The following is a 23,998-nucleotide window of genomic DNA, read 5'->3' as shown; positions in this document are numbered from 1 at the left end:
TCAAATTACCCACAAAAATAATCTTCACCTGCGCTGAATTCATTCTAGTGGCAAAAAAATTAAGTAAATGTTCACAAAACATAAATCAACCTTAAGGATATGTGGTATGTACGTACTCATACGTAGGTATTATGCATATATGTGAATGTGTGTGTGTGTGTATATGTAGGTAAGAGAGAAGAATAAATAAAGGTGGTGACAGAAGTATAGAGAGCACAGAAGATTAGATGCAGGCTCTTTCTCTTTCTCTCCCCTATCTCTCTCTCTCTCTCTCTCTTTATCTTTTCTTTCTTGAATGTGTTATACATATTTTAACATCCACATGCGGTGTGATGGTATATATGTATATGTACTTGCATGTCATCCTTAGTGCTCTCTATCTTCTGTCAACAACATCACTCTCAAACCTGTGTGTGATATGCAACAATATGTATGTATAAATGTGTATACATATGTGTGTCTATATGTGTAATAGCGTAAGTATATATATTATATATATAAAAGGCTTAAAAGCATGTAGGTGTATATATATAGATTATAGGAAGAGTATGAAGTGACTAAGGGATAATGGAGAGTAATGTGTAATATATAGAGGATCGGAGTAAGTTGAGTACCAAAATGTTGACTCTTTCTAATCTACGTACTTTCCCCTTCACACACAGGCCACACAACCCAACGTACCCAACATCAATTCTTCATTTGATAATACGAAATCATATGATTTCTAAAACTAGGAGATTGATTATTTTCTAATCAAAGAATCCATTGTTGGGAAATACAATACTTCGTTATGCATTCAGTATATATTAATATATACCTAGTTAAATCCATGAATTATAATATAATTGGTTAGAATTTAATTATGATTTTTGTCTGTTGGGCTATATAAAAACTTATAATATCAGAAAATTATTGATATTCGGCATTTTAGTACATAGATAGTAGCACCGAATACTTCCGCAGAACACAGCCAAAAAACTGGCTAGAAACACGAGCCAATCGATGTGGTAATCATGTGATTTATGGAGATGTGGAGGAGATTTTAATTGACGTGAAAGTTTTGATTGGCAATGGCTGGCAAAAATCCTAAACCCACCAACCAACCGTACGTCCTCAATGTGGTAGGGGTGCCATTTTAACTTCTTACATAATTAAAAACAATAGGACACAATATAAACCTTTCGTATGTTTCAAGTTAAATTTAGATGTTCTTATTCCTTTTAAACGATTAATGTGTTTTAAATGATTAATGTGTAGCATATTATACTTTGAATCAAATTATGGACCCACAAACACTCACTTTTAATTAAATGGGTTTTAATTTTAGGAGTTGGAAAAACATAAAAATTTGTTTGTAATTCCATAATAATATCATAGTAGTGTTTTCAATGAATTTAATTTAATATAATAAAACATGTTAAAAATGTATTAATATGCATATTTTAATTAAACAACACATTAAATTATATACATTAATGCATATTTCAAATTCATTCTTTAATTCTAAATTTTAACTGAAATTACATAAATTGTGAATTGATTTTTTATCCTCCATTCATTTTCATTTAAACACACTATTAATTATAATTGTAACTCGTCTAATTTCATTATTTTAGAAATGTAACTTCTATCACTTTTTATCCTATAAATATCCATTCTCACATCCTCCTCCACCATATTCCAAATCCTAAATATTTTCTTTGTTATTTTATAATGTTCTTGCATAGGTCAAATTCATTCTTTAATTCTAAATTTTAACTGAAATTACATCCATCTGTCCAACCTTATTTGGTAAAAATAGTCTACTCTTCTTTGTTAAAAAAACTTGATACTATGTAAACTTTCTCTTCTTGCATTGAACTTGACTTCCTTGATGAAGCACATTCCAACGTAGGCAGTAGCCTCTATTTTCCCACGTGGTTTTACCAAAATTCTTCCCAGTAGTCTGATTCCATATAGTGCATCTTTTCTCCTCATCAAAAGCAACTCCAAAGCCGCTCTTCTTCAGCTGGGAAACACTCAAAGCGTTTCCCTTGATCCCTGGAACGTAAAGCACATTCTCGATCGTCTGAACACCCTCCTCAGTCAGGAAAATCACATCTCCAATTCCTTCTGCCATGTAGGTGGTGGTGGTGGTGGTGGTACCATCTCCAGATGTGAATTTAACCTTAGCTTTCCTTGTTCTGTCTAAATCAGTGAAAAACCTCTGATATGGAGTCATGTGATTAGAGTTAATGGAGCTTATCAACCAAATCTCATCATGTAAACCGAAATCACCGACAAAATGTTCAGCTACGTGATCAGGTACTTGGTTTAGCAAACGCCAGAGATCCTTAGCCGAAGAAGCAGCCAAGAGTGTCTCTCTGAAAACAGAGTCTGGGAGAGCGGACTGCAGTATTTGGAGTGCTTTCATGTCTTCTGTCGCAAGTTCTCTCCAGTGGCGTAGCTCTTCGGCTTGAATAGTCGCCGCTAACTTTGGAATCTTCGATGGATTCCATTCGCAACCACATCCCAAAGTCCTTTCTCCGTTAGGGTTGTTTTCATCACCGCCAACCAGACTTCGATGTTTAGCTCATCGGAAATGATGTCTTGTATTCTCGCCGCCGACCATTCTTCCACTATCCTTATCATTTTTTTCTATAAAGCGAATGAAGAAATGTCTCCTTAAACCCCAACACTTTTTTTCTTTTTCTTTTGGTGTTGCTAATTTATATAGTTGCATCACTCCAAACCCTAAATCTAGAGATGTTGCAGTGGATAGACTGAAAAAAACCCTAGCCCATCTCGAATCAAATTGAGTCGGCCCACCAGAAGCTCAAATTTGGAAATACTTGACATACGGGATCGTATGGTTTGGTTGTGTAGACTTGGTTATAATTTGCCTAGTTTTGTAATCTACCAGTCGAATATTTCAAAACTTTTTTAACACACTAATCAAATATTTGCCATCACTAACAGAGTTGACATAACAAAAAATAAAAACAAGATGAAAACCGAATTTAGAACCCAAACCAAATTCATCAAATTTGGCTAACTTACTTAGTAAAAAAAATTAGTCTACCATGTCCTGCCTCTAACATTTAATAAGCTTCATTCATATCATGTTATTTTTTCTCTTCTTGCTTTGATGGTTACCTTCAAATTCAATCACCTCCAATCGTAGAAAAAAGCCTCTCTTTTTCTCATACATGGTTTCACCAAAACTCTTCCCAGTCGTCTGATCCAATATAGTGTCTCTCTCTGTATCCATTGCGACACTGTAACCACTCCTCTCCAGCTGGCCAACACTCAACGCGTTTCCCATGATCCCCGGAACGTAAAGCACATTCTTGATCATCATCATCTTGATCCCATCTTTAGTCATGATGCTCACATCTCCCATTCCTTGAGCCATGAGGGTACCTCCAAAAATACTGAAATGAACCTTAGCTCTGTATGTTCTGTCCAAAGTGGTGAAATACTTATGATATGGAGTCATATGGTTAGTGGCAGTGGAGTATAACATCCACATATCCTTATCAAATGTCACAGGATCAACGTTGATTGATAAAATATGGTGCTCTGGTAAGTCCTTATCTAGATTGGCTTGTACGTTAGCTTTGCTTAACAAATCCCAGAGACCTTTGCCTGAAGTGATTTCAAGTGTCTTTCTGAAAACCGAATCCGGGAGAGAAGATTGCAGTAACTGTAGCGCTTTAGCGTCTTTTGCCACAAAATCTCTATATGTTGAAAGGTCTTGGGGTTGAATCTTCGCCGCTAACTCTGGAACCTTGGATAGATCCGGCGGGATTCCGTACTTGACAACGTCCCAAAGTCCTTTCTCCACTAGGGTAGTTTTCATGGTTGTAGCCCAGATCTCATAGTTAAGCTCATCGGAAACAACGTCTCGTAGTGTCTGAGGGTTCGCCGCCGCCATAGCCGGGCTACTCCTTAGGGTTTCTTCAAACTTTTACTTCTCTTCTCTCGGAGAGAAATCAAAAACGAATAAATTAATTAGATATTTACGAATCGGTTTGGATAAAATTGGCCATTGGGGTGAGTTATTATTCGAAGGGGAATCCAATTTGATCAAAGTCTGATTCAATTTGACTGGGTTATTCCCGGTTAAATTTTATTATAATTTGTTTATACCGTACGTTAGCCTTTCCTATAGTTAAATCATTAATGCATCGTTAACATCCACATATCAATGTTTTGAAACCAGATTGTGAACCGGACTAACTCTCGGGTCACCGAGCGGATCATTGGGTTAACCGAGTTCGACCACGGGTCAATTGAACAAAATATGTTTAATGTATTTATATAAAATAAATATTTTTAAAAATATTATATAAAAAAATATTATGTTTAACAAAGTACGAAGTTTAATAATAATAATAAAATGATTAAAAATTTTAAATCTAAAAAAAAAAATAAAGAATACTAATAAAACATCTCCAAAAATAACCAACTGCTCTTAATCAAAGATCCAGAGATGACAAAGAAGTTGAAGACGAGAGATGTGTTGTGAGTCATGTGTTGTCGTCTAAGCTCTAAACGAATAAAAGGTTCTAAAAGTAATTGAAACTGTAAATCTTTATACATTTTTTAAACCATTAACCGGTTGGGTCAACCGGTTCACCAGATCGCAGGTTAATAGCGATTTTTTCTGGGTTTTACCGGTTTTATTACTATCGGTTATTAGCACTATATCCAAACCGATGAAGTCTCCGAGTCGCAGATTAACTGGTTGGATCGGCCAGTCCGGGCCGAGCGTGAAAACATTGCCACAGATTAAACGGCTGCACTAATCAGGTAACAATCGAAATTTTGATTTACAATACCACATAAACTGAACATAACCAGTCAACCACTAAACATATACTATGTTGTAATCCAAAATACAGTAGAAGAGCAAACAGAGCAACCCAAATTTTTTGCTGAGAGTAGATTAACACCAGATGATTCAAAACTGAAATAATTAGTTTACTAATTAGAGGTAAAATTGCCTTCAAGTTCATAAAACAAACATATGTCTAATTAAACATCCAACAAGGATTAAGCAAATAATCTGCCATCGTCAATAACAATTCTATATCTTATCAGTGTTATTTGATAATTGAGACACTCAATACGTTTCTGTTGAACCTGGGAACAAAACAAACACATTCTTGAGAAGAAAAAAATGATAAAATGAGAAATGTTGTAATCAATAGTTAAATCAAACAAATAGTTACATAATCAAAATTTTAGCAGCATTATACATAGAAAGAAAATCAAGGAACATGAAAGGGATCTCAAGAAGGCCATTGGGAAGTTTTGATAAACAAATTTGAAATTATTCGATCTCATCGACCACAATATACAGTTTGCGTCAAACATGTAAGAAACACTAAATATAAAATACTGATTTTTTTCCCCCAAACATAAGCTATAGTAAGGTTTTTCTTTTTGTTATGATTCATAAATAAAAACCAAATACAAGAAAATTATCGTTACCTTTGGTGTCTATATACTTTTATAAATAAAAAAGCCTTTGGCGTTTGTTATAAACTAAAAGACAACTTAAGCTCATAAGATAAGATTTGGAATAAAAACTCAACTAAATCATGAATATTAATTTTTAATCCATCGGTACTTGAGTACTTATGGCTTATCAGTTTTAGAGTAGTAAACCGCATCATCTCTAGCATTCCATGTGTGTAACTTACTACAGTTAACAAGAAAAGCTGACGTATATGCCGAGAAAGATTGATGATACTCCATACGATCCCCTTTAAACAAATTACAATCGAATTCTGTTTGAAAGATGATATTATCATTGAAACTAAAATTATATGTTAGATCATCGTATTTTTACAAAGTGGTCACCTAAATCGTTGTTTTTGGATTTGCAATAATGACTTTAAGAACACTACGACTCGAAAAGAGGTTGTTGTTATAAGAGTCAATACATATAAGACTCTAAATGTATTTAATTAGTACTAGGTTTAAGATGTGTCTTAGTATATATATGTAAACATCTTCCATTCAATAATACTAATTCTATTCTCTTCATGGTATCAGAGCAGTACGCTCCTTAACTTAAACCTAAACACAAAAAAAATAAAAATAAAAAAATTCCGCCGCTGCCATGGCCACCACACCCGAAACTTCAAACACATCCGATTCCATCACCATCAACCCAAACAATCAAAGTCTCCTTAGCCTCAACATGGCTAACATAACCAAACTCACACCCACCACCTACGTCATTTGGAAACTCCAAGTTCATGCGTTCATCGATGGACATGGACTTGCTGGTTATCTCGATGGATCCACTGAGATCCTGCCGGCTACGGTCACCGTTGGTGATGCTGTTTCTCCCAATCCGGCTCTTCTCCACTGGAAGCGTCAAGACAAGCTGCTTTACAATGCTCTCCTTGGATCTGTCACTCCCACCGTCCAGTCTGCCCTCTCCCGAACCACTACTTCGGCCGAGATCTGGAAAACTCTTGCTGATACTTACGCTAAACCAAGCAGGGGTCATGCACGCCAGTTGCGAGATCAGTTAAAACTCATTGCTAAAGGAACCAACACCATTGATGAGTACTTACATAGTCTTGTAAAAACGTATGGTGTTCTTATGGCACTTAAAACTAATAGCTTCCCTCAGACCAAAGTACAAAATAACAAATAGATAAACGAAAATGTTAGAATTAACCATCGTGAGTCAAATGGTTTTTTTAGAGGTAATAATTATACTCGGGAGGGTCCAAGTTCCCGGCCCGTGTGTACTTGCGAAAAAACAAAATTAGATTACACAAAACCGTAAAACCTGAAATAAAGTATTCAGTAATCACTAGTTCCTGAGGCATATTAAATTAATATGATTGAATTTGGGTTGAGTTATTTGTAAGGGGGAATCCGATTTCTTTGTCAAGTCTGATTCAATTTAACTGGGGCAATCCCGGTTTAAGTTATTATGGATGATGGATTTGACTTGTCACTTGTGATTAGAACACTAACCCCCACCAGGCCACCAACATAAGCACTGTTATGAACCCATTAGATGGATGCTCATTATATGCCCATCTTACATCCATGTTCTAGAATATTCTAGATTTACTTGTTCCTCAAGTTTTACTTATTCTCTAAGTCTTGTATTCCTTACCAAAAATAGTAGCAGCAACTGTAACTAAGATTGTCCAAACTTGAAAACTGGATCAACCTAACCAAATCAGCATAATAGACTCTGATTACTAGTAAGTCTAGCAATTGTTCACATCCGGAAAAAAAACAGTCGCAGCATACTAAAAACCGAATGAACTGAACCAAGTCGGCAGAGTAGACCTTAGTCTAGCAACTAGAGGTTACCTTCAACCACCTCCAAACGCAGAAAAAAGCCTCTCTCCTCCCACATGGATTCACCAAATAGTCTCCCAGCCTGATCCTCAACAGTGCATTTGTGAGCGGTCATTACAATCCCATAACCTGCCTGTGTCATCTGACCAACACTCAACACGTTTCTGTCGATCTTGGGAACAAAAAGCACATTCTTGATCGTCTTATTCTTCTTCTTATTCCCTTCCTTGGTCATGATCCTGACATCTCCAATTCCTTCAGACATGATAGAATCCCCCGTGATGACTTTGATCCGAGCTCTGTGTGTTCTGTCTAAAGTAGTGAAATACTTGTCATACGGAGTCATATGGTTCGAGGTGGTGGTGTATAACATCCACATATCCTTATCAAATGTCACAGGACCAACATTGAATGCTAACATCTGATACTCAGGTAACGCTTCTTCTTCATTCCTGCTTTGATTCTTGCTACAGTCTTTGAAGACATGGCCTTTACCTCCACACTGAATACACTCTCCTCTTTCATGCCTAGATCTCATCATCATCACCCTCATCGAATTTAGTTTATCACAATCTTGTTTCACTCGTGATGATGATGATGAGCTGATGCGTTTTACCTCTGCAATCTTGACCTGTTCCAGTCTCTTCTCTAACTTGGCTTGTTCGTTAGCTTCTTTCAGCAAACCCCAAACAAAATAATACATAAGTTTATGTCAAAATTTAACAATTTCTTGTGTAGTGTTATTGGTAAAAGTATTCCTTGGAAAAACTCAAATTTTCAAAACAATCTAGTACACTGTAGGTCAACAACAAATCAATTATGATCTCTCAGTAGATTTTCTAGAGTGTGTGTGATTCACAAGCCCAAAAACACAAGGGTTGAAGCAAAAAGTGTGTACTCAGTAGGATTTGTTCACTAGCAGAGCAGAGAGGATATGCTTCCCATCTCTCCAGACAACGTTTCCTCTTCATCTTCCCCATCAAACTCTTGTTCTACACCTTTCCTACACAAAGAAACTTTATTTTTTCATTAGAAGAAGTGAGAGTAACAACTTCTTGATTCTCCAATGGATACTTAACAGTACACCAAAACTTTAACACAAAACATACATATAGGATCCATATGCAACAAACTGTTGAGAGGATCTCTGTTACCTCAGTAACAAATGAGCTTGGACAACCGCCACAAGCTCCTTGCATCCTTAATTCTGTATAAATTGGTGTAATACTTGACATACGGTGTCATATAGTTGGTGGTAGTGGTGTGTATCATCCCCATATCTTCATCAAATATTGTTATATGACCAATATTAATTGCTAAAATTTTGTACTCAGGTAGTTTCTTCTCTAACTTGGCTTGTACGTTAGCTTCTTTTTTAGCAAATCCCAAAGATCTTTGGCAGAAGTGGTCTCTACTCTAGTGTCTTTCTGAAAACCAAATTTGGAAGAGATGATGATTGCAACATCTGGAGCCCTTTCGTGTCTTTTGCCAACACAATCTCTATATATTTCATAGTTAAGCTCATCGGATACAACTTCGTCTCGTAGGATCTCTTAAAACCTTTTGTTAAACAACCCTAAATTACGATTCTAATAATCACTAGTTCCTGACTCCTGAGGCGTGCTAAATTAATGATAAATTTTAAATACACTCCTCCTTAATTGGGATGAGTTATTTATTCCAAGGGGAATCCAATTTGGTTAAGTCTGGTTCAGTTTAACTCGGTTAATCCGGTTAATTCATTATTAACCGGTGCATGCTACACCACATGCAGAAACTATACAAGTTTCTCTCCAATGCTGGTCAACAAGAATGGTTTGTGGTTTTAACTTGTGATTATTAGAACTAAGCACGCCAAGATGATGATTTACCACTAAGACTTAACATAAGCAGTACTATATGTATGTTCATATCCGCAAAACAGTCACAGCATACAGTAAGTAATCCAAAAATGTTTCCTCAAAACTAAGATTGATGCCAGATCTACAAACTGTAAAACTGAATAAACCGAACCAAATCCCCATAATAGACTGACTGATGATTACTAGTAAGTCTAGCAAGTAGATGTGAGATTACCTTTCAACCACCTGCAAACGCAGAAAATAGCCTCTCTCTTCCCACAAGCATTGACCAAATGATCTCCCAGTTTTCTCTTCCATTATAATGCATTTGTCAGTGGTCATTGCGACTATGTAGCCTGCGTCTGTCAGATGAGAAACACTCAACACGTTTCTGTCGATCTTGGGAACAAAAAGCACATCCTTGATAGTCTTCTTCAACCCTTTCTTGGTCATGATCCTGACATCTCCCATTCCTTCAGCAGCGACAGATTCCCCGGTGATGAATTCGATCTGAGCTCTGTGTCTTCTGTCTAAAGTGGTGAAATACTTGATATGTGGAGTCATATGGTTAGTGGTAGTGTCGTATATCATCCACATATCCTTCTCAAAGGTCACAGGACCAACAACATCATCCCTGCTTTGATTCTTTCTTCTGTTGTTGCTGCTGCTACAGTCTTTGAAAACATGCCCTTTCCTTCCACATCGAATACACTCTCCTCTTTCATGCCTAGATTTCATCACCCTTGTCGTAGCACTATCTTTTTTCCATTGTGATGACGATGCTGAGCTGATAGTACCTTCACCTAATTCCTTCATCTCTAACCTGGCTTCTTTTAGCAAACGCCTAAGATCACTGGGTGAATAGCCAACTTCTTTCACATGTGATGATGATCCAACCACAAATCCTTTCATAATCTCACTGACGGTCTGCGCTGGTACTGATTCAAATACATCAAGAAGCTCACGAGTAGTTTCAAAAGTCAGGTTCTTCACACTCACGACTTGCTCCATCGCCAGAGCTGTACCATCATATGAATCTGACATGGAGGTCATCCATCTGATAAAACCTTCACAATCGCGTGATGCTCGGAACTCGTTTTTTTCCAAAACTTCATACAAGGTCCACTTCACTGTATATGATTCAACAAGATCAAGAAGCCGACGGATACTGTTAAAAGTAAGCTTCTTCACACCCATGACGATGAGTTCATTCGTTGTAAGATCATATGAATCTGACAACGAGAGTACCATATTCGTAATAGCCAGATAATGATGATTCGATTCTAAACGAGGATCCATGAACGATGATGATGAGGAGATGATGTTACGTTCGAGTTTCTTCGTCTTCTTCTCTGACTTGGATTGTTCCTCGTTAGCTTCTTTTAACAAATCCCAAAGATGTTTGGCTGAAGTAGTGGTGCTCTCGAGTGTCTTTCTCAGCGAATCTGGGAGAGAAGATCGCAGAATCTGGAGCGCTTCTTTGTCTTTGGAAAGCTCTTCGGGTTGAATCGTCGCCGCCGCTAACTCTGGAATCTTCGATGGATCGGCCGGTGGGATTCCATTTTCAACAACAGCCCAAAGTTCTTTCTCTACTAGTCTGGCTTTCATGGTTCGAGCCCACAGTTCATAGTTCAGGTCATCAGAAACAACGTCTTGTTGACTAATTAGTGTCTTCGTCGCCGCCATTTCCTGCGAATGTTTAGGTTTTCTTGACTTTCTTCTCTGTGTATTCCTCCTCATCTTGGAGAAGACGACCGCTCTTGCTCCTTTTTCTCCAACACTTCCAAAAGTCCCAACGTGAACGAGATATTAGATACGGTTAAGTCTGGTTTAGTTTAATTTGATTGATCGGTTTACAATGATTTAATTAAGTCAAAAACACTCGTATTGTTTTTTTTTTTTACTCAGAAAATAAATAAAACTGTGAGATCTCTCTCTCAAGTAGATTTTTGAAGTGTGAGGGTTGAAGCAAAAAAAACATGCACTCACTAGGAATTATTATTCTTCTGTACACTAAAAGAGAGCAGAGTAGATATCATAGTAGAGAAGAAGAGAAGCTTGACGGAGATATCTTTTATTCTACTACTCTCTCATCTCTCCAGACAACGTGCCCTCTTCCCCATCTTCCCCATCAAACTCTTGTTCTACACCTTTCACCTGAACACAACAACCCTTTCCATTAGAGAGAGAGAGACAGCATCAAGTTCTTGATTCTCCAATGGTTACTTAACTTAACATCACTACTTTAACACAATACAAATATGTAACAAACTGTTGGGAGGAAGGATCTCTGTTACCTCAGATATGTAATGCATCAGCATGTTTTCGATTCCCGATTTCAAAGTAACAGATGAGCTTGGGCAACCGCTACAAGCTCCTTGCATCCTCAGCTTCACTATACCGCTTTCCCTGATCAAACCCAACCAAAAAGAATTTTACTCTCGAGAGATAAAAGGAAACAGGTTTCCATTGACCATTGCTGCAACTAGAGGGAAGTAAACTTACGGATCAAACCCACAATACTCAATGTCCCCACCATCATCTTGGACTGCTGGTCTGATGCGTGTTTCTAAGAGTTCCTTGATCATTGCTACAGTTTCAGAGTCATCCTTCGATCACAAAAAAAGTTTCACAAGTGAGGGGATAAACAACAACAACAACAACACTTATTACTATTGGCTTATCTACCAAATCTTGGATAGCATTGCAAAACATCAATCCATACAAAATTAACAGAACACCATCTACGCTCAGATCCTAACTCATACTCAACAGCTCACCAAAGCAACTAGCATAAAAAATTACATAATCAAATATTCCGTGTCTATATAACATTTACAGCAAATTGTCACTCTCAATTACTCAGCAAATGTTCAAGATCATGTTCATTAAAGGCAAAAACCAACACAAAACTAGAGAAATGAAAAGCTCTTAAGGGTGATAGTGGCAGGAGGGGTGTTTGGTTAACCTCGCTGATAGCAGTATCCTTGGCAGCAGCAGCTTGTGCATCCAGAAACAAAGGCTGGCCAGAAGAGTAGAAATCCATGACTGCCGCAAATATCTCAGGCTTGAGGATATCCCATGAGACATCATCTGACTTTGTAACAGTAACAAAATCAGACCCAAAGAAAACTCGAACAACACCTGCAAAATCAAAGAAACAACATCACAATTATATATTGTCTTTCGAATGGTTAAAGAAACAAACAAAAACAGATTACACACGAGAGATAATAATACCATCAATGGAGTAAATAGCCTTGGCTAATGGCGAACCCAAAGCTGAACGAACATTAGGAAAATCCGCGCTTCCAACCTCCATGACTGATTTGCCAGGATAAAACATCAGAGAAGAAGGATTCGGAGTTGATTGTGTTTGAATAAACATCGTTCTTCTCTGCCCTGCTCAAATCACACCATGAGTTACCTCAGAAATTAGACCCTTAAATCCACCATGTTTTTTTCCAAATTCATTCAGAGATATAAAAAAATTGCTCTAACTTCAAGCCTGAAACAATCTAATATCTGAAAAAAAAATCCAATCTTTCTCATCGTTTTTGTGATGGAAATTTCAACAGAATACGAAAAACAAACAACGACAGAAGAACCATCATACCTCCGAGGAAGGTCCATTTCTGAGGAAGCAAAGAAGATCTCGAAGAAGAGGTAAGAAGAGAATTTGACGCCGGAGAATCGAGTAAGTTAGTCGCAGAGATGAAAAGCGAGCGACGAGATAGGAGAAGAGAGGAAGACGAAGAAGAAACAGTACTTCCTCCAGAAACGATCTCGCGACATCCGAGTCGCGAAAGAGAAGATGATACAAGCCTTGCAATCCCTTTCATATTTGCGTCGACGCCGAAATCAAAAACCAATAGCTCCGCCTAATTAGGGTTTCGTCCTAATTGCAAAACGGACCGGAAAAAATAAAAATAAGAAACCGAGAAAGCTTGAGATGTCGTTGCGACTTGGTTTATTTCGTCGGAACTATTCCTGATAACGGCGTTACCGTATTTACTAATATTATACGCCGTTGTATTGACTATGTTTATTTACCGCCACGTGCACAGTAAAGTTGTAAAAATTTGACTTTTCAAACTAAAAACAAATCAAGAAGCACATTTGAGGATGATACATGTATAGCCCAGTAATGGTATTTGAAAAATGAGATAATACTCTGCGATTTTGATAGTGCTCCTCGTTAGCCATGAACGAAAGAAAGACAGAAAGATTCAGTAGACTAGAGACTATTCAATAAGGTTCTTTCGCATTAGATAAACATTGCAGGCTTGCTTTGGAACGACAGTTAAGGTACAATAGTAGTGGAATACAAAGTTTCTTTTTTCAGAATTTTCAAACAGCTAGAATCGTGAAGGATGCTGCTTTAGCCTTCTTTCATATGAATGTTAAGACTTTCAATCAAACAAACATGCAGAAGGTAAACAGGAGCTAGGACTCTGCAGATTAGAAGTTAAAAAAAGGCAGGCTTCGAGGAACTGGAGTGCGCTTAAGCGGATGTGCCATGGTAAGGGTCAGTCCTTCAAAAGTCTCTTCCATGTTAACCTTATCTCCTTTGTTTCCCCAGTCAAAGCATTGCACCATCACTCCAATCGCAGTTCCTATGAAAATAGATGCTAGATTTGATCCAGGACAGCCTCTCCTTCCGCCGCCGAAAGGAATGTACTTCTGTGCTTCCTCTCTCTCGTCTTCTTGTCCTAATCTTGACGAACCTAGAAACCTATCTGGCTTGAACTCATTAGGTTCTTCCCAGGAATCAGGATCTCTCATCCAAGCATAAGCATTGATAACAAGAAATGTCTTCTCCGGTATGTAGAATCCTTTGATCTCACACCTTTCTTGGAACTTCCTCGTCAGGAGAGGAAATGGAGGGTGCAATCTTAGTCCTTCCTTGACCACTGCTTGCAAATAAGGAAGGTTTGGTATATCTGTTTCTTGAATCAACCTTGATGTCCCTACAACAGAATCAATTTCTTCTCTCATCCTCTCAAAAACGTCGGGGTTGTTAATGATCTCAGCCATAGTCCATTGTGTTGTTTGCACTGAGGTATCAGTGCCTCCTACGAATAGCTCCTGTATTGAAAAGACTCGGAACAGTTATCAGTAATTTTTACTTCGAATCCTCCTCATATATGAAATCTGACACAATGAGGAACATTTACCACGAAAAACGACTTGATATGATTCCTAGTGATCTTATACTCTGCGTTTTCATCTGCATAAGCTGCCAGCAACACGTCCATCATATCCGTATCTTTATGCTCTTCGTCCAGTTTCTCTTTGTGCTCCACAAGAATCTTCTCTAGCAGCTCATCGAATTTGTTGGAAACATCCATTATATCCTTCTTGAACAGTGGGATCCCGAGCTTCTTAAGCGGTCTACGCAGTACAGATGCGAAGAAAATCTTCTTGGCCAAGGCATATGATTCACCCACCAAGCCTCTGACTCTCTCTGCCTCACCATTCTCCTCTGAGAAACTCCTTCCCATGCTCATCCTGCATAAGATGTTGTTCATGAGCATCGTCCCTTCCTTACCGATCTCAACGTTCTCATTCTTCCTCGCCTTATCAAGAATTCTGTTGTAAAACCGTTGCAGCTCTTCAGCACGAACTCCTCTTGACCGCTCCAACACCTGAGGCCGGAGCAGCTTAGTGACGATGATCTTCTTCACGAACTTCCAGTAATCTCCATAGGGAGCGTAGACGAAGCCAGAAGATCCAAACACGAGGGACTCATCTATCGCAGCAGCACCACGAGATGAGATGTTCGCGTCGTGGGACCTGAAGATCTCATCGGCCACTGAGGCTGACGAAACAAGGATGATGGGGATGTTAAAGATACGGAGATGGAGGAGGGGTCCATACTTGGAGGAGATTTTCTGTAAAGACTTGTGGGATAAAGAAGAGAGTAGAAGGTGAAGATGACCGATGATCGGAAGAGACGGAGGGCTTGGAGGTAGATCACAGCCTCGTGAGTCCTTCGGTTTCTTGAAAAAGAGAGTGTAACAGACGATTGAGAAGAGGCATAAGAGCATGTAGATGAAACAGGTCTGAAAGTCAACGCTGATAAACGCTGCCATTATTGCTCCAAAGTGAAGATAATCAAGAATCCATTAATATAAAGTATGACCTATTCATGCTTTGTTTATTACATTAAAAAATGCTTTCTCTTTGGGAAAACGTCAAGTAACCTCAAATCAGAAGTTGACATTGGTTATCAAATTGATAATATCAATAATTAAATATTTAATGTTCAGACCCTCCCAAGCTGACAAAACAACAAAACAGAACGATTTAAAATTGACTCACAGTGTAAGCAATGTACCTCACAAACAATCTCTTGAATGCTTACTCGCAGAGATGCAAGATGTCCTTCCTTCTCCCCGTTCAAAACCTGTTGACTACACATAACATAATAAGCAATTTATACAAGGAAGATCTTAAGCAATTTATACAAGGAAGGTCTCAGGAAAAGGTCTATCTTCCCAAATACGCTGAGGAAGACATAATCTTGTTGTGTGTAACTCACAAGGCCCAAACACAAAGAATGTTTCAACTTTCAAGTTCTTACCAAAGATAATAACTCACAAGATATACAACATCAGAATTTTTTTAAGCAAATTTTGTTCTTCGCACTATTTATCAAATTCCTAAATGGCTAAAATAATGCCAATTCTGATAATTTTGGCAGCTACAAAAGATGAGTGAATGTGCGAATCCTACAGCCAAAATGTGGATAGAGGCTAAACGTCTATATCTTAAATAGCTGGGCACTCTACACCCTCTTAAAGCCTCGATCTAGTGTCAAACATGACACTGCATGCCTTCTCTTTCTTGGCCTGAAGCATCTCCAATCCCCATGCTCGTATCACCTAAGACTGGTTTCTAGAACCTGGAACTCGGTTGACTTCTTGTTTGCCTGAATGGTTTGGTCTTGGCTACATCTACTACTATCATCCACCCGTTAATAATCTGCACATAGAAAACATCACCTGAACATCTGAGAATCAAACATGGTTTCCCCTGTCTCTCTCTCTCTATCACATTCATGTTCAGATCTTACTTCCACTAGATATAAAATAAACACTCTAGGATCTCGAAAACATAGCTTTACCTTTCCATTCATCTCTTTCAGTGCAGCGCTTGCAGCTTCCTCTGTCGTGTACTCTAGAAAGGCATAGCCTTTTGATCTCTTTGATATCTTGTCCATAATTATTTTGACTGCAGATAAAAATTACAGGCTGTTATTATCTATCTCTTTCTCAATAATATCTTTGACCTTTAAATGGGAATATGGGATAGCAAATTATGACCACCTTCCATTAGTTCACCAAACCCTTCAAATGCTGCACGTAATGTCTTCCCAGATGTGTAGAAAGACAGTCCTGAACCCAAAATACATGATCTATCAGTAAATGTAATCTTCTGAACGAACTTTATTCGTAAATTAAGAATTTAAGATGCAGGCAATGAATTGGGAGAAGCATGAGTATTATACCAAAAGCATGCATAAGTGTTTGCATACCAGTTATAAACAATTTCTTCGTCTTAACAGGAGGAGACTCTGAATCATCTTGATCTCCTAAACCTTGTGTACTATCGCCTTTTGGAAAAGAAAAGAGAGTCAAAGTTATTACAATGTGAATTTTAACACACCTATTCTCATCAATTCAGCTAAAGGTGTGGTTTGCAAAGATTCTAAACAATATTGTAGCACATTGTTTCAATCTAGAGATCAGTATCCACGACATACCTACATAGTCTTTGTTTAGTGACTCGAAACTGTTATCAGGAACAACCGCAAGAACACCAGGTACACCTGCATCAATCAAACATCATCTCTTCATCTATTAATTTAATCCAGAAACAACTCAACAAAAATTGTTGTCTGGTTTCCATTTGACAAACTCACAAACCAGCTAACTCCGCGGCACTATTCTCATCGAGGTCACAACAAAAATCGAAATCAGACTGCCAGGAAACATGATAAAGACACATCTGTGCATCCTTTTCACTGCAAATAAGAACACGCTATTAAAATCTGAAGGAGACAGACAATATCTTCCTCAAGGCAGAAGAATCAAACAAGAAACTCACTTCCACAAAACCTTGGATAGCAACTGAACACAATGATCAACCATCTGCGCTTTAGTAACAATCCCAACTCCAGGCTTATCTATTCGTACCATCCAATGTTTCACTGTCCCATGCTCAAACAAGGAAACAACTTTCTGATTCCCAATACCATAATTCTTCTTCTCTGAACTATAACCAGCTTCAGGTCTAACAGATAATACTCCAGGTAAACCTAAAGTGTCCATAGAAACCCCAACTAAAACACCAACCATATAAACAGAATCTGAAATTCTCAGTGATATAAATTACTCACCCACGAGCTGGCGTGAAGCTTCTTCGTCGATATGACAACAAAACCCGAAATGGGTATCAAAGGAAGCATCGTATATACTCATCTGCGCATCTTTTTCGCTGCAAACAAAAAAATTAACAGTCGTAAGAAAGAAAAAAACTTGGAATCACAAAGCTCAAAAGGAAGAAAGAAAAAAAGAACCTACTTGCCCAACACTTTGGCAAGAATCTCGACATAATAATCAACGATATCGGATTTGGAAGAAACCCATTGCGGAGGTTTATCCAATAACACCATCCAATACGTGTTTCGAGTAGGAGCAGTAGAAGAAGGAGGTGCGGAAATCGCAGAAGTGGAGGAGAAGACGAGTTGTGATGATGATGACAAAGTTTTCCGAAAAGTCCCGAACTTTAAGTTGGGAGAAGAAGATGAATGGAAGAATCGGATTTGTGAGGAAGAGTTGGAGATTGGGAGGAAGAAAGAAGTGGAAGCAATAAGAGCTTCCATGGCAAAGTTGCTTCGTTTCCTCTCTACACTTCGGTACTGTAGAAAAGGTTAAATCCGATAAAACGTCATGGCCCTTTTAAATATTAGGGAGCGGATAAGTAAAAAAAACTAAATAATTAACATATGCTAATCACGGAAATTAAATTATTTTCAAATGATAATCTCAAAAAATATATATTTTTAAATGATGATTTGTCGAAGTTTTATACTAGTTGTGAAGATCTTATATAAGTTTTTGAATTCTTTTCAATACGGTACAACTCAAACTTAAACATTTGAATAGATTTCAATAAAGATTTAAGCTAAAATAGTCTACGTTATTTTACAAGCATCTTTGGTAATAAATCTTAGTATTGCTGTATTAGACTATATAACAGGAGATTAACACTCTGGTAATCCAATGCCTAATATAAACCGGTTTTTGCAATCTGAATTCTACGGTTTACCAGAAAACCAGATTTTTTTTTTTGTTATAACAAAACAAAATATTTTTGGATCTATAAACAAAAAAAAAAATCGAAAAAAAAAACTCTCCGACTCGAAAGAAGAGGGAGAGAGAGAGATGAAGAAGTCGGTCGGAGCAGAGAAGAAGAGAGTGAAACGATCATCGGGATCTGCATCCACCTCCGTTAGAGATTCTGGTTCCGATGCTCAACCTAGGGTTCGCTCTCCTCTTCTCTCTCATTTTTTTCTCTGATCCATTTTGTAAAATTGTGTTCTTCGTAGGTTACGTTTTCTTAAGTTTGATCGAGCGTAAAACCTCTGATTTTATGAATTAATGGACTTTTTCATGATTAATATTTGCTAAATTGTATGTGAATGCGCATAAATGTGTGTTCTTTTTTGGATTTTTTTGAGAACATTTTACTGTTTTGTGGTTATGTGAGTTGTGAATTATACCTGTGGAATGTTAAATTGGTTCACTGATATGGCCAAAGTTTGTTTTTTTTAAGGCCTTGGTAATGTGAAATGATGATCCTTTTTTGATGATTGCATTGAAGTTAATGCTTTGTCCATATGCTTAATTTTGTTTCGTTTTTACATTGTCATTTCCTTTACTAGAAGCAAGCTGTGAAGAAGGATACGTTTCAGTTGTTTGCTGAGAAAGTTAGAGACCACAAGGGATTAGAATCCAGATGGGCTGTTATGGAGCAAGCACGAGTTGAATACTTCAGAGGCAAAGATTTTGTGAGCTTTATGAAGAATAACCCTGATTTTAAAGAGATTCTGGAAGAAGATAAAGACCTTGATACAGACGATATTGCCAATGTTTTGTTGGGAAAGAACCTTTTGGTCCGCTGTGATCGTGTTACTAAAACTCTTCGTCCTGGGAAGAAAAAGCTCTCTACCTGGCCAGCTCATCTCGAGATTTTCCGTGTAAGTTGAAGTTACTTTCTTAGAGAAAACCTGCTGTTGAACTTGTTGTCTTGTCATATCTTTTTGAAACATCTTTTGCCACTTACTACACAATTAATTCAACATTTTCACCATCATTCCTCTTTGGTTCTTGTTTATTTTGGTTAAGATATGCATTCACTAGTGCAAGTATATCAGCGTTTTGATTTCATTCTTTTTCTTTGTAACGCAGGATGATCAATCTTTCTCTGAAAATGATGCCTTTTTTGCATGGACTTTCGAAAAACGACATCCACTATGGCAAACACTTTTGTCCTTCTTCTGGCCTGTATTGACTCTCGCAATTTGTTTGTTTCCTGTGTACCCACACCGTTGCAAACTAATTGTACTCTACTCATGCGCGGGCATTCTTTTGATGATTCTCTCTTTGCTTTTCGGTAAGCTCTTCACATATAAACTGGTTGATGTGGGGTTTGGGAGTGTCTTTCACCCGTTATTGGCTCTACATCTGGTTTTCTTTTATCATTGAGCATTGTTAGAATAGCAAATTACCACTATGCAATGTTAGACAATGATTTACTAGATATGGATACCTAACTGATTCAGGTCACAAATTAGGGGGTCATATACTTATGTAGTTTTAACATGGTTTATATACTAAGATTAGTCCGTCTGGATTTCCTATTGCAGTGAGAGCAGTTGTTTTCGGTGCTATGTGGATTCTTTTGGGAAAGCGTGTCTGGGTCTTCCCCAACATTCTAGCCGAAGAAGCCACATTGAAGGAACTGTTCCGTTTCTGGCCAAAGAAAGACGAGGAAGAACCACCCAAGTGGACATCCCGACTTTTCTACACAGTAGTGGCTATTGTTGCTGTCATGCTGCTTAGGCACCATGCCCCTGATGAAGCTGCTCGGGCCAGGTATACACTCCCTTCTTATCCACCTCTATATATCGCTTTAAACCGCTTTAAAATATATTTTTTTTCCTGCTTAGTTAGAACCATATCTAGTCGCTTTAGGTTCGAGTTTTGGATGTGTTTGCAGTTGAGGTTGAATTGTGATGAGTTTTGTTCATACAGGTACCAAAGAAGGATGTCTAACATAATTGATGATGTCCTTGAGTGGTCACCAAAGTTGGCACTTTCTGGTTTGATGGAGAATCAGCAACCTGTGAACATAACAGATGCGGCAAACAACTCCTCAGACGCAGCAGGTCCTGACCAGACTGAAGATGCTGACCTAGATGAAACCCAAGGGGAGGAGGAAGCTGATGGTTGGACTGACCCTGATCTAAAACCATAAAAACAAATATTGAAACGAAAGTTCATTGTAACAAATAAGTCAGCTTTAAGTGACCAAGACGAGGTGAGTTCTTATAAGAAAGTCTTGAAAGATTTTGTGGTACTTTTTACTCTTTCATTTTGGCACACTCTGAAATTTAGTTTTCAATCACATAGTTTTGTATTTAAAACATCAAGTCTCAGTCAAAAGCTCTATCAGTGGCTAAGAAATGTTTACTTGATACTTAAGAGAGAGTTGACAAAGAAAAGCGGCAACATTTGAAGTATTCCAAACTGAAAAAAAAAAAGACACAAAGCTACAAAAAGTATTTGTACAAAATAAGAAAAAGAAAAAAAACTCTTCAATGGCTGCTACCAAATAAGCCAACAAAGAGAAAGCCAAGAATGAATTGCCGCCTTGTGAGGTCATTTGATGGCTAGACAAGCTTGAGAAGGATGGTTTGAGGAAAGGCTGTTCCATTGCTGCCCTGAACACTCTCCTTCTTCCCTTCTATTATAAGCTGAGCTCTGCATCTCATCTCCCTGAGGTGTTCTATACTCAACATTCCAAGCTTCACCTTGATCAGAATTAGATGACGTCGGGGACTGAGTAATACTACCATTGGTCTTTTCTTTAGCTTTGCGCTGTGAAGCTTCGGTGTTGGTTTTCTTTGCAAACCGTCCTCCAGTACCCCTTGGCCTCCTCATAGCATGTTGATGCCGAGATTCATGTAGATAAGGCTGTGGACCAGTCAAACAAACAAAAAGATGCACTAAGCAGCGTAATGTATTCACATTGGGATCAGAGATCTCAGGGAACTAATACTATTCATGAAAACACGCAATTTACCTTTCTGGATTTTATTAGCTTCTTCTCTAGCTCGGCCTTGGCGCGTGCCTGCCTTCGCCTCAGTATCGCCTGGTACTGTTTAGCATTCACGAAAACTGGTTCTTGTGCCATCTCAGGAGGCAGTGGCATTCTTGAATGAGGCATCCCACCATATGGAACAAAACCCTGATACGGAAAGTGTGTTATTTATCAGAAACTCACATAGAAACTAAACAGATTAGAAGGGCCATAGAAACCCTGTCGATAAGCAAATGCATTTCCCAATCTCTCCAATAATAAACTGCTACTTTAAATCATAATGACTATAGATATCAAGAACAGTGTTAGGAAATTATAATCATGCTAGACTCCAAAGCACCTACAAATACTACGATATTTTTAACCTGAAATATCACGTTTCACATCCTAATAGCAACCATGAATTATGGTAGACGTACCATCCAAACATGTCAAATGATCAAATCAAATAGTCTCAACAGAGAAAATTAGTAGAGGCTTCAGGAAAGCTTATAAATAATTTGGTAATAGAGTCATATATACCAAGGGATGATGTCCATAAGCTCCCATTACTCCTGCATAATAAGGATCCTGGTATGGATTCGAGGATGTCCATCCCTGCATGATTCATAACCAAACAAAACTGTTAGCAACCGTAGCTACATTTTTCCTAAAAGATTTTATATCTATCAGCTAAACTTACAACTGTGTGGCCAACAAGTTGAGGGTGAGGAGGTTGATTGATGCCGGTATGCATAGGTTCTTGATTTTTATCACTGTAATCTCCAGCTGCAAACCAAAATAAACCAACAACACTTGGGGTGATGGAGAATTAAAAACAACTATAAGCAAATCCACAAGAGCGTAGCACCAAGAGAGCAAATCAATGCACCTGAATGGGGAGACGTTGTCACATTTCGTTCCTTGTTAACCTTATCATCTCTATTGGAAGGTGATTTCGAACCATTTGATTCCAATGCTATAAACTTAGAAGGTTTATCTCCAGCTTCCATAACAGAATTCGCATTGCAGGCAGCTGCAGCACGCTGCCAAAGGTTTAAACTATTTATAGAAGACGACGATGCTCGATGAACCTCTGAATCGATCTTTTCCCCACTTTCGGATTTTGAATGCATGTCTTCAATTCCCTATACGAAATCCAACTGTTAGTGATGACGTACGACAACCTAATCCAAACAGAACAACTAACAAAAATCAAAACTTTTAGCAATTTTGACTCCTCACAATACTCAACGAAAGGACTCAGTAGCAAGGAACAAGCGAAAACCCAGAAACGTTCGAAGATAGGATTCACCAAATCAGACTTCAATTTCGAAACTTTGGGAATTTCGAGAGAGGAAGAACAGAAGAAGACAAAAACCCTAGAAGTAAGGTATAAGCAGCTTCATGCAATCACAACAAGAACGATTTGGAAAAAGAATCAACATACCATTCAACCTAAAAAACGTAGGAGACCGTCTCGGAGAGAGGAGGCGTCCACGGTGATTTGAAGGATACGCTTCCGCCTTTGGAAGATGGAACGATCTGAGGAAGTTTCCAGTCAGAGGAAGGAAGGGAAAAAAAAGTTTAAAAAAAAAAAAAAAAAAAAAAAAAACAATTTTTATGGAATTGAATTTAATGTATTATTTAATATTTTTTGTTGTATTTGATCGTCGTAGGAGCCAGGAGGAACTACAAAAAGTACTTTAAGTTTTTGTTCTGTTTTGAATCTTGGTTGACACGTGCTGTCCACGTGAACGGCGGCAACACATCACTTTTTCAACTTATTTACTGGGGATGGATACGATATGAATTTATTGAACAGAATAATAATTTGAGTATTGTTTAGTTTCTCTGGGCTTATTACGGAAATAAGGCCTTATATTGTGAAGGCCCAACATCTTAACTTTTTTTCTTTATTTTTTAAACGTCTTCAATTTTTGTAGAGTAATCAGAAATGCAAAACAAAAGTTCATACAGAATTTTTTTAAAGAAAATACCTAAAAAATACCACTAAAATAATTTTTTTTGTTTCAAAAATACCATCATTAGGTTTTTTTTTCAAAGATATCACTACAAACTTTTTAGTCGGAAAATAACACAAACACTACAAATAATTTTAAGGGTTTATAACTTTAAAAAAATATAGGTTTTTGTTTAGTATCTTGGATATAGGTTAAACTGTAGTTTTATTTTTTTGTATTTTGAGGAAAAAAAACTTTTTTTACTGGTATTTATGAGAATTATAATTGCTTACGAATAAAATAAAGAAAAATCTTTTATATTAAAGAATATGTGATTAATAACTTTTTGTAAAATGGAGTTATTGTACTTTATCAATTAAAAACTAAAAATACAATCATCATGATATGTTGTTTTTTTTGTTCTTTGTGTCAAATCTTTCTTCTCCGTTTTTCTCTTATCCTCTGAGTCGTTTCTTAAGGAATCAATTAGCTTTTCTT

At 37.6% G+C, this 23,998-nt stretch overlaps 7 protein-coding genes across 8 annotated transcripts; 1 reads left to right on the top strand and 6 right to left on the bottom strand.

Moving 5' to 3' along the window:
* Positions 1-1,782: 1,782 nt before the first annotated feature.
* LOC104785981 (uncharacterized) lies at positions 1,783-3,984 on the bottom strand. Its single transcript, XM_010511286.2, has 2 exons — positions 3,268-3,984; positions 1,783-2,523 (listed from the first exon to the last, which is right to left on the bottom strand). The coding sequence occupies exons 1-2, from the start codon at positions 3,914-3,916 to the stop codon at positions 1,832-1,834; spliced, it is 1,341 nt and encodes a 446-aa protein (XP_010509588.2). The 5' UTR covers positions 3,917-3,984; the 3' UTR covers positions 1,783-1,831.
* A 5,181-nt stretch (positions 3,985-9,165) lies between these two features.
* On the bottom strand, positions 9,166-11,025 carry LOC104705993 (uncharacterized). Its single transcript, XM_019227233.2, has one exon. The coding sequence runs from the start codon at positions 10,902-10,904 to the stop codon at positions 9,396-9,398; it is 1,509 nt and encodes a 502-aa protein (XP_019082778.2). The 5' UTR covers positions 10,905-11,025; the 3' UTR covers positions 9,166-9,395.
* Positions 11,026-11,031: 6 nt separating this feature from the next.
* LOC104785964 (nifU-like protein 4, mitochondrial) lies at positions 11,032-13,177 on the bottom strand. Its single transcript, XM_010511264.3, has 6 exons — positions 12,781-13,177; positions 12,405-12,566; positions 12,133-12,308; positions 11,670-11,773; positions 11,462-11,573; positions 11,032-11,321 (listed from the first exon to the last, which is right to left on the bottom strand). The coding sequence occupies exons 1-6, from the start codon at positions 13,004-13,006 to the stop codon at positions 11,247-11,249; spliced, it is 855 nt and encodes a 284-aa protein (XP_010509566.1). The 5' UTR covers positions 13,007-13,177; the 3' UTR covers positions 11,032-11,246.
* A 232-nt stretch (positions 13,178-13,409) lies between these two features.
* Positions 13,410-16,142, bottom strand: LOC104785954 (cytochrome P450 705A22-like). 2 transcript variants are annotated; one of them, XM_087455697.1, is made up of 3 exons: positions 15,505-16,142; positions 14,342-15,166; positions 13,410-14,252 (listed from the first exon to the last, which is right to left on the bottom strand). In XM_087455697.1, the coding sequence occupies exons 1-3, from the start codon at positions 15,586-15,588 to the stop codon at positions 13,626-13,628; spliced, it is 1,536 nt and encodes a 511-aa protein (XP_087311823.1). In that variant the 5' UTR covers positions 15,589-16,142; the 3' UTR covers positions 13,410-13,625. The 2 variants fall into 2 exon arrangements, with proteins under 2 accessions (XP_087311823.1, XP_087311819.1); XM_087455693.1 differs by lacking the exon at positions 15,505-16,142 and having other exon boundaries at positions 14,342-15,381.
* On the bottom strand, positions 15,728-18,121 carry LOC104785945 (organelle RRM domain-containing protein 1, chloroplastic). Its single transcript, XM_010511244.3, has 9 exons — positions 17,753-18,121; positions 17,569-17,666; positions 17,277-17,487; positions 17,096-17,193; positions 16,933-16,998; positions 16,705-16,782; positions 16,496-16,564; positions 16,294-16,400; positions 15,728-16,151 (listed from the first exon to the last, which is right to left on the bottom strand). The coding sequence occupies exons 1-9, from the start codon at positions 18,052-18,054 to the stop codon at positions 16,065-16,067; spliced, it is 1,116 nt and encodes a 371-aa protein (XP_010509546.1). The 5' UTR covers positions 18,055-18,121; the 3' UTR covers positions 15,728-16,064.
* Positions 18,122-18,496: 375 nt separating this feature from the next.
* On the top strand, positions 18,497-20,880 carry LOC109124757 (uncharacterized). Its single transcript, XM_010511232.3, has 5 exons — positions 18,497-18,715; positions 19,117-19,431; positions 19,643-19,847; positions 20,101-20,329; positions 20,489-20,880. The coding sequence occupies exons 1-5, from the start codon at positions 18,617-18,619 to the stop codon at positions 20,709-20,711; spliced, it is 1,071 nt and encodes a 356-aa protein (XP_010509534.1). The 5' UTR covers positions 18,497-18,616; the 3' UTR covers positions 20,712-20,880.
* A 29-nt stretch (positions 20,881-20,909) lies between these two features.
* Positions 20,910-23,222, bottom strand: LOC104785922 (nuclear transcription factor Y subunit A-9-like). The gene is made up of 6 exons (XM_010511212.3): positions 22,987-23,222; positions 22,429-22,684; positions 22,240-22,325; positions 22,080-22,154; positions 21,540-21,704; positions 20,910-21,430 (listed from the first exon to the last, which is right to left on the bottom strand). Exons 1-6 carry the CDS (start codon positions 22,987-22,989, stop codon positions 21,116-21,118), a joined length of 900 nt encoding a protein of 299 aa, XP_010509514.1. The 5' UTR covers positions 22,990-23,222; the 3' UTR covers positions 20,910-21,115.
* Between the last annotated feature and the right edge of the window lie 776 nt (positions 23,223-23,998).

Source organism: Camelina sativa, chromosome 1, assembly GCF_030686135.1.
Source record: "Camelina sativa cultivar CO46 ecotype springtype chromosome 1, ASM3068613v1".
NCBI lineage: Eukaryota > Viridiplantae > Streptophyta > Magnoliopsida > Brassicales > Brassicaceae > Camelina > Camelina sativa.
Note: the sequence above shows the minus strand (reverse complement) of the source record. Positions and strands in the feature narration are given on the sequence as shown.

Excerpts from the sequence above, each read along its gene's own strand:
- LOC104785981 (XM_010511286.2), bottom strand. The coding sequence starts at position 3,916 with ATGGCGGCGGCGAACCCTCAGACACTACGAGACGTTGTTTCCGATGAG. Across the intron at positions 2,524-3,267 it reads TGTTGGCCAGCTGGAGAGGA|AAAGGACTTTGGGATGTGGT; the intron begins GTGGTTACAGTG and ends ACCCTAACGGAG.
- LOC104705993 (XM_019227233.2), bottom strand. The coding sequence starts at position 10,904 with ATGAGGAGGAATACACAGAGAAGAAAGTCAAGAAAACCTAAACATTCG.
- LOC104785964 (XM_010511264.3), bottom strand. The coding sequence starts at position 13,006 with ATGAAAGGGATTGCAAGGCTTGTATCATCTTCTCTTTCGCGACTCGGA. Across the intron at positions 12,309-12,404 it reads GGCTATTTACTCCATTGATG|GTGTTGTTCGAGTTTTCTTT; the intron begins GTATTATTATCT and ends TTGATTTTGCAG. Across the intron at positions 11,322-11,461 it reads TGATGCATTACATATCTGAG|GTGAAAGGTGTAGAACAAGA; the intron begins GTAACAGAGATC and ends TGTTGTGTTCAG.
- LOC104785954 (XM_087455693.1), bottom strand. The coding sequence starts at position 15,259 with ATGGCAGCGTTTATCAGCGTTGACTTTCAGACCTGTTTCATCTACATG. Across the intron at positions 14,253-14,341 it reads ATATCAAGTCGTTTTTCGTG|GAGCTATTCGTAGGAGGCAC; the intron begins GTAAATGTTCCT and ends TTTTCAATACAG.
- LOC104785945 (XM_010511244.3), bottom strand. The coding sequence starts at position 18,054 with ATGGAAGCTCTTATTGCTTCCACTTCTTTCTTCCTCCCAATCTCCAAC. Across the intron at positions 17,667-17,752 it reads CTTGCCAAAGTGTTGGGCAA|CGAAAAAGATGCGCAGATGA; the intron begins GTAGGTTCTTTT and ends TTTTGTTTGCAG. Across the intron at positions 17,488-17,568 it reads AGCTTCACGCCAGCTCGTGG|GTTTACCTGGAGTATTATCT; the intron begins GTGAGTAATTTA and ends TGGACACTTTAG.
- LOC109124757 (XM_010511232.3), top strand. The coding sequence starts at position 18,617 with ATGAAGAAGTCGGTCGGAGCAGAGAAGAAGAGAGTGAAACGATCATCG. Across the intron at positions 18,716-19,116 it reads GTTCCGATGCTCAACCTAGG|AAGCAAGCTGTGAAGAAGGA; the intron begins GTTCGCTCTCCT and ends TTCCTTTACTAG. Across the intron at positions 19,432-19,642 it reads CTCATCTCGAGATTTTCCGT|GATGATCAATCTTTCTCTGA; the intron begins GTAAGTTGAAGT and ends TTTGTAACGCAG.
- LOC104785922 (XM_010511212.3), bottom strand. Across the intron at positions 22,326-22,428 it reads GACAACGTCTCCCCATTCAG|CTGGAGATTACAGTGATAAA; the intron begins GTGCATTGATTT and ends TTTGGTTTGCAG. Across the intron at positions 22,155-22,239 it reads AACTTGTTGGCCACACAGTT|GGATGGACATCCTCGAATCC; the intron begins GTAAGTTTAGCT and ends TGAATCATGCAG.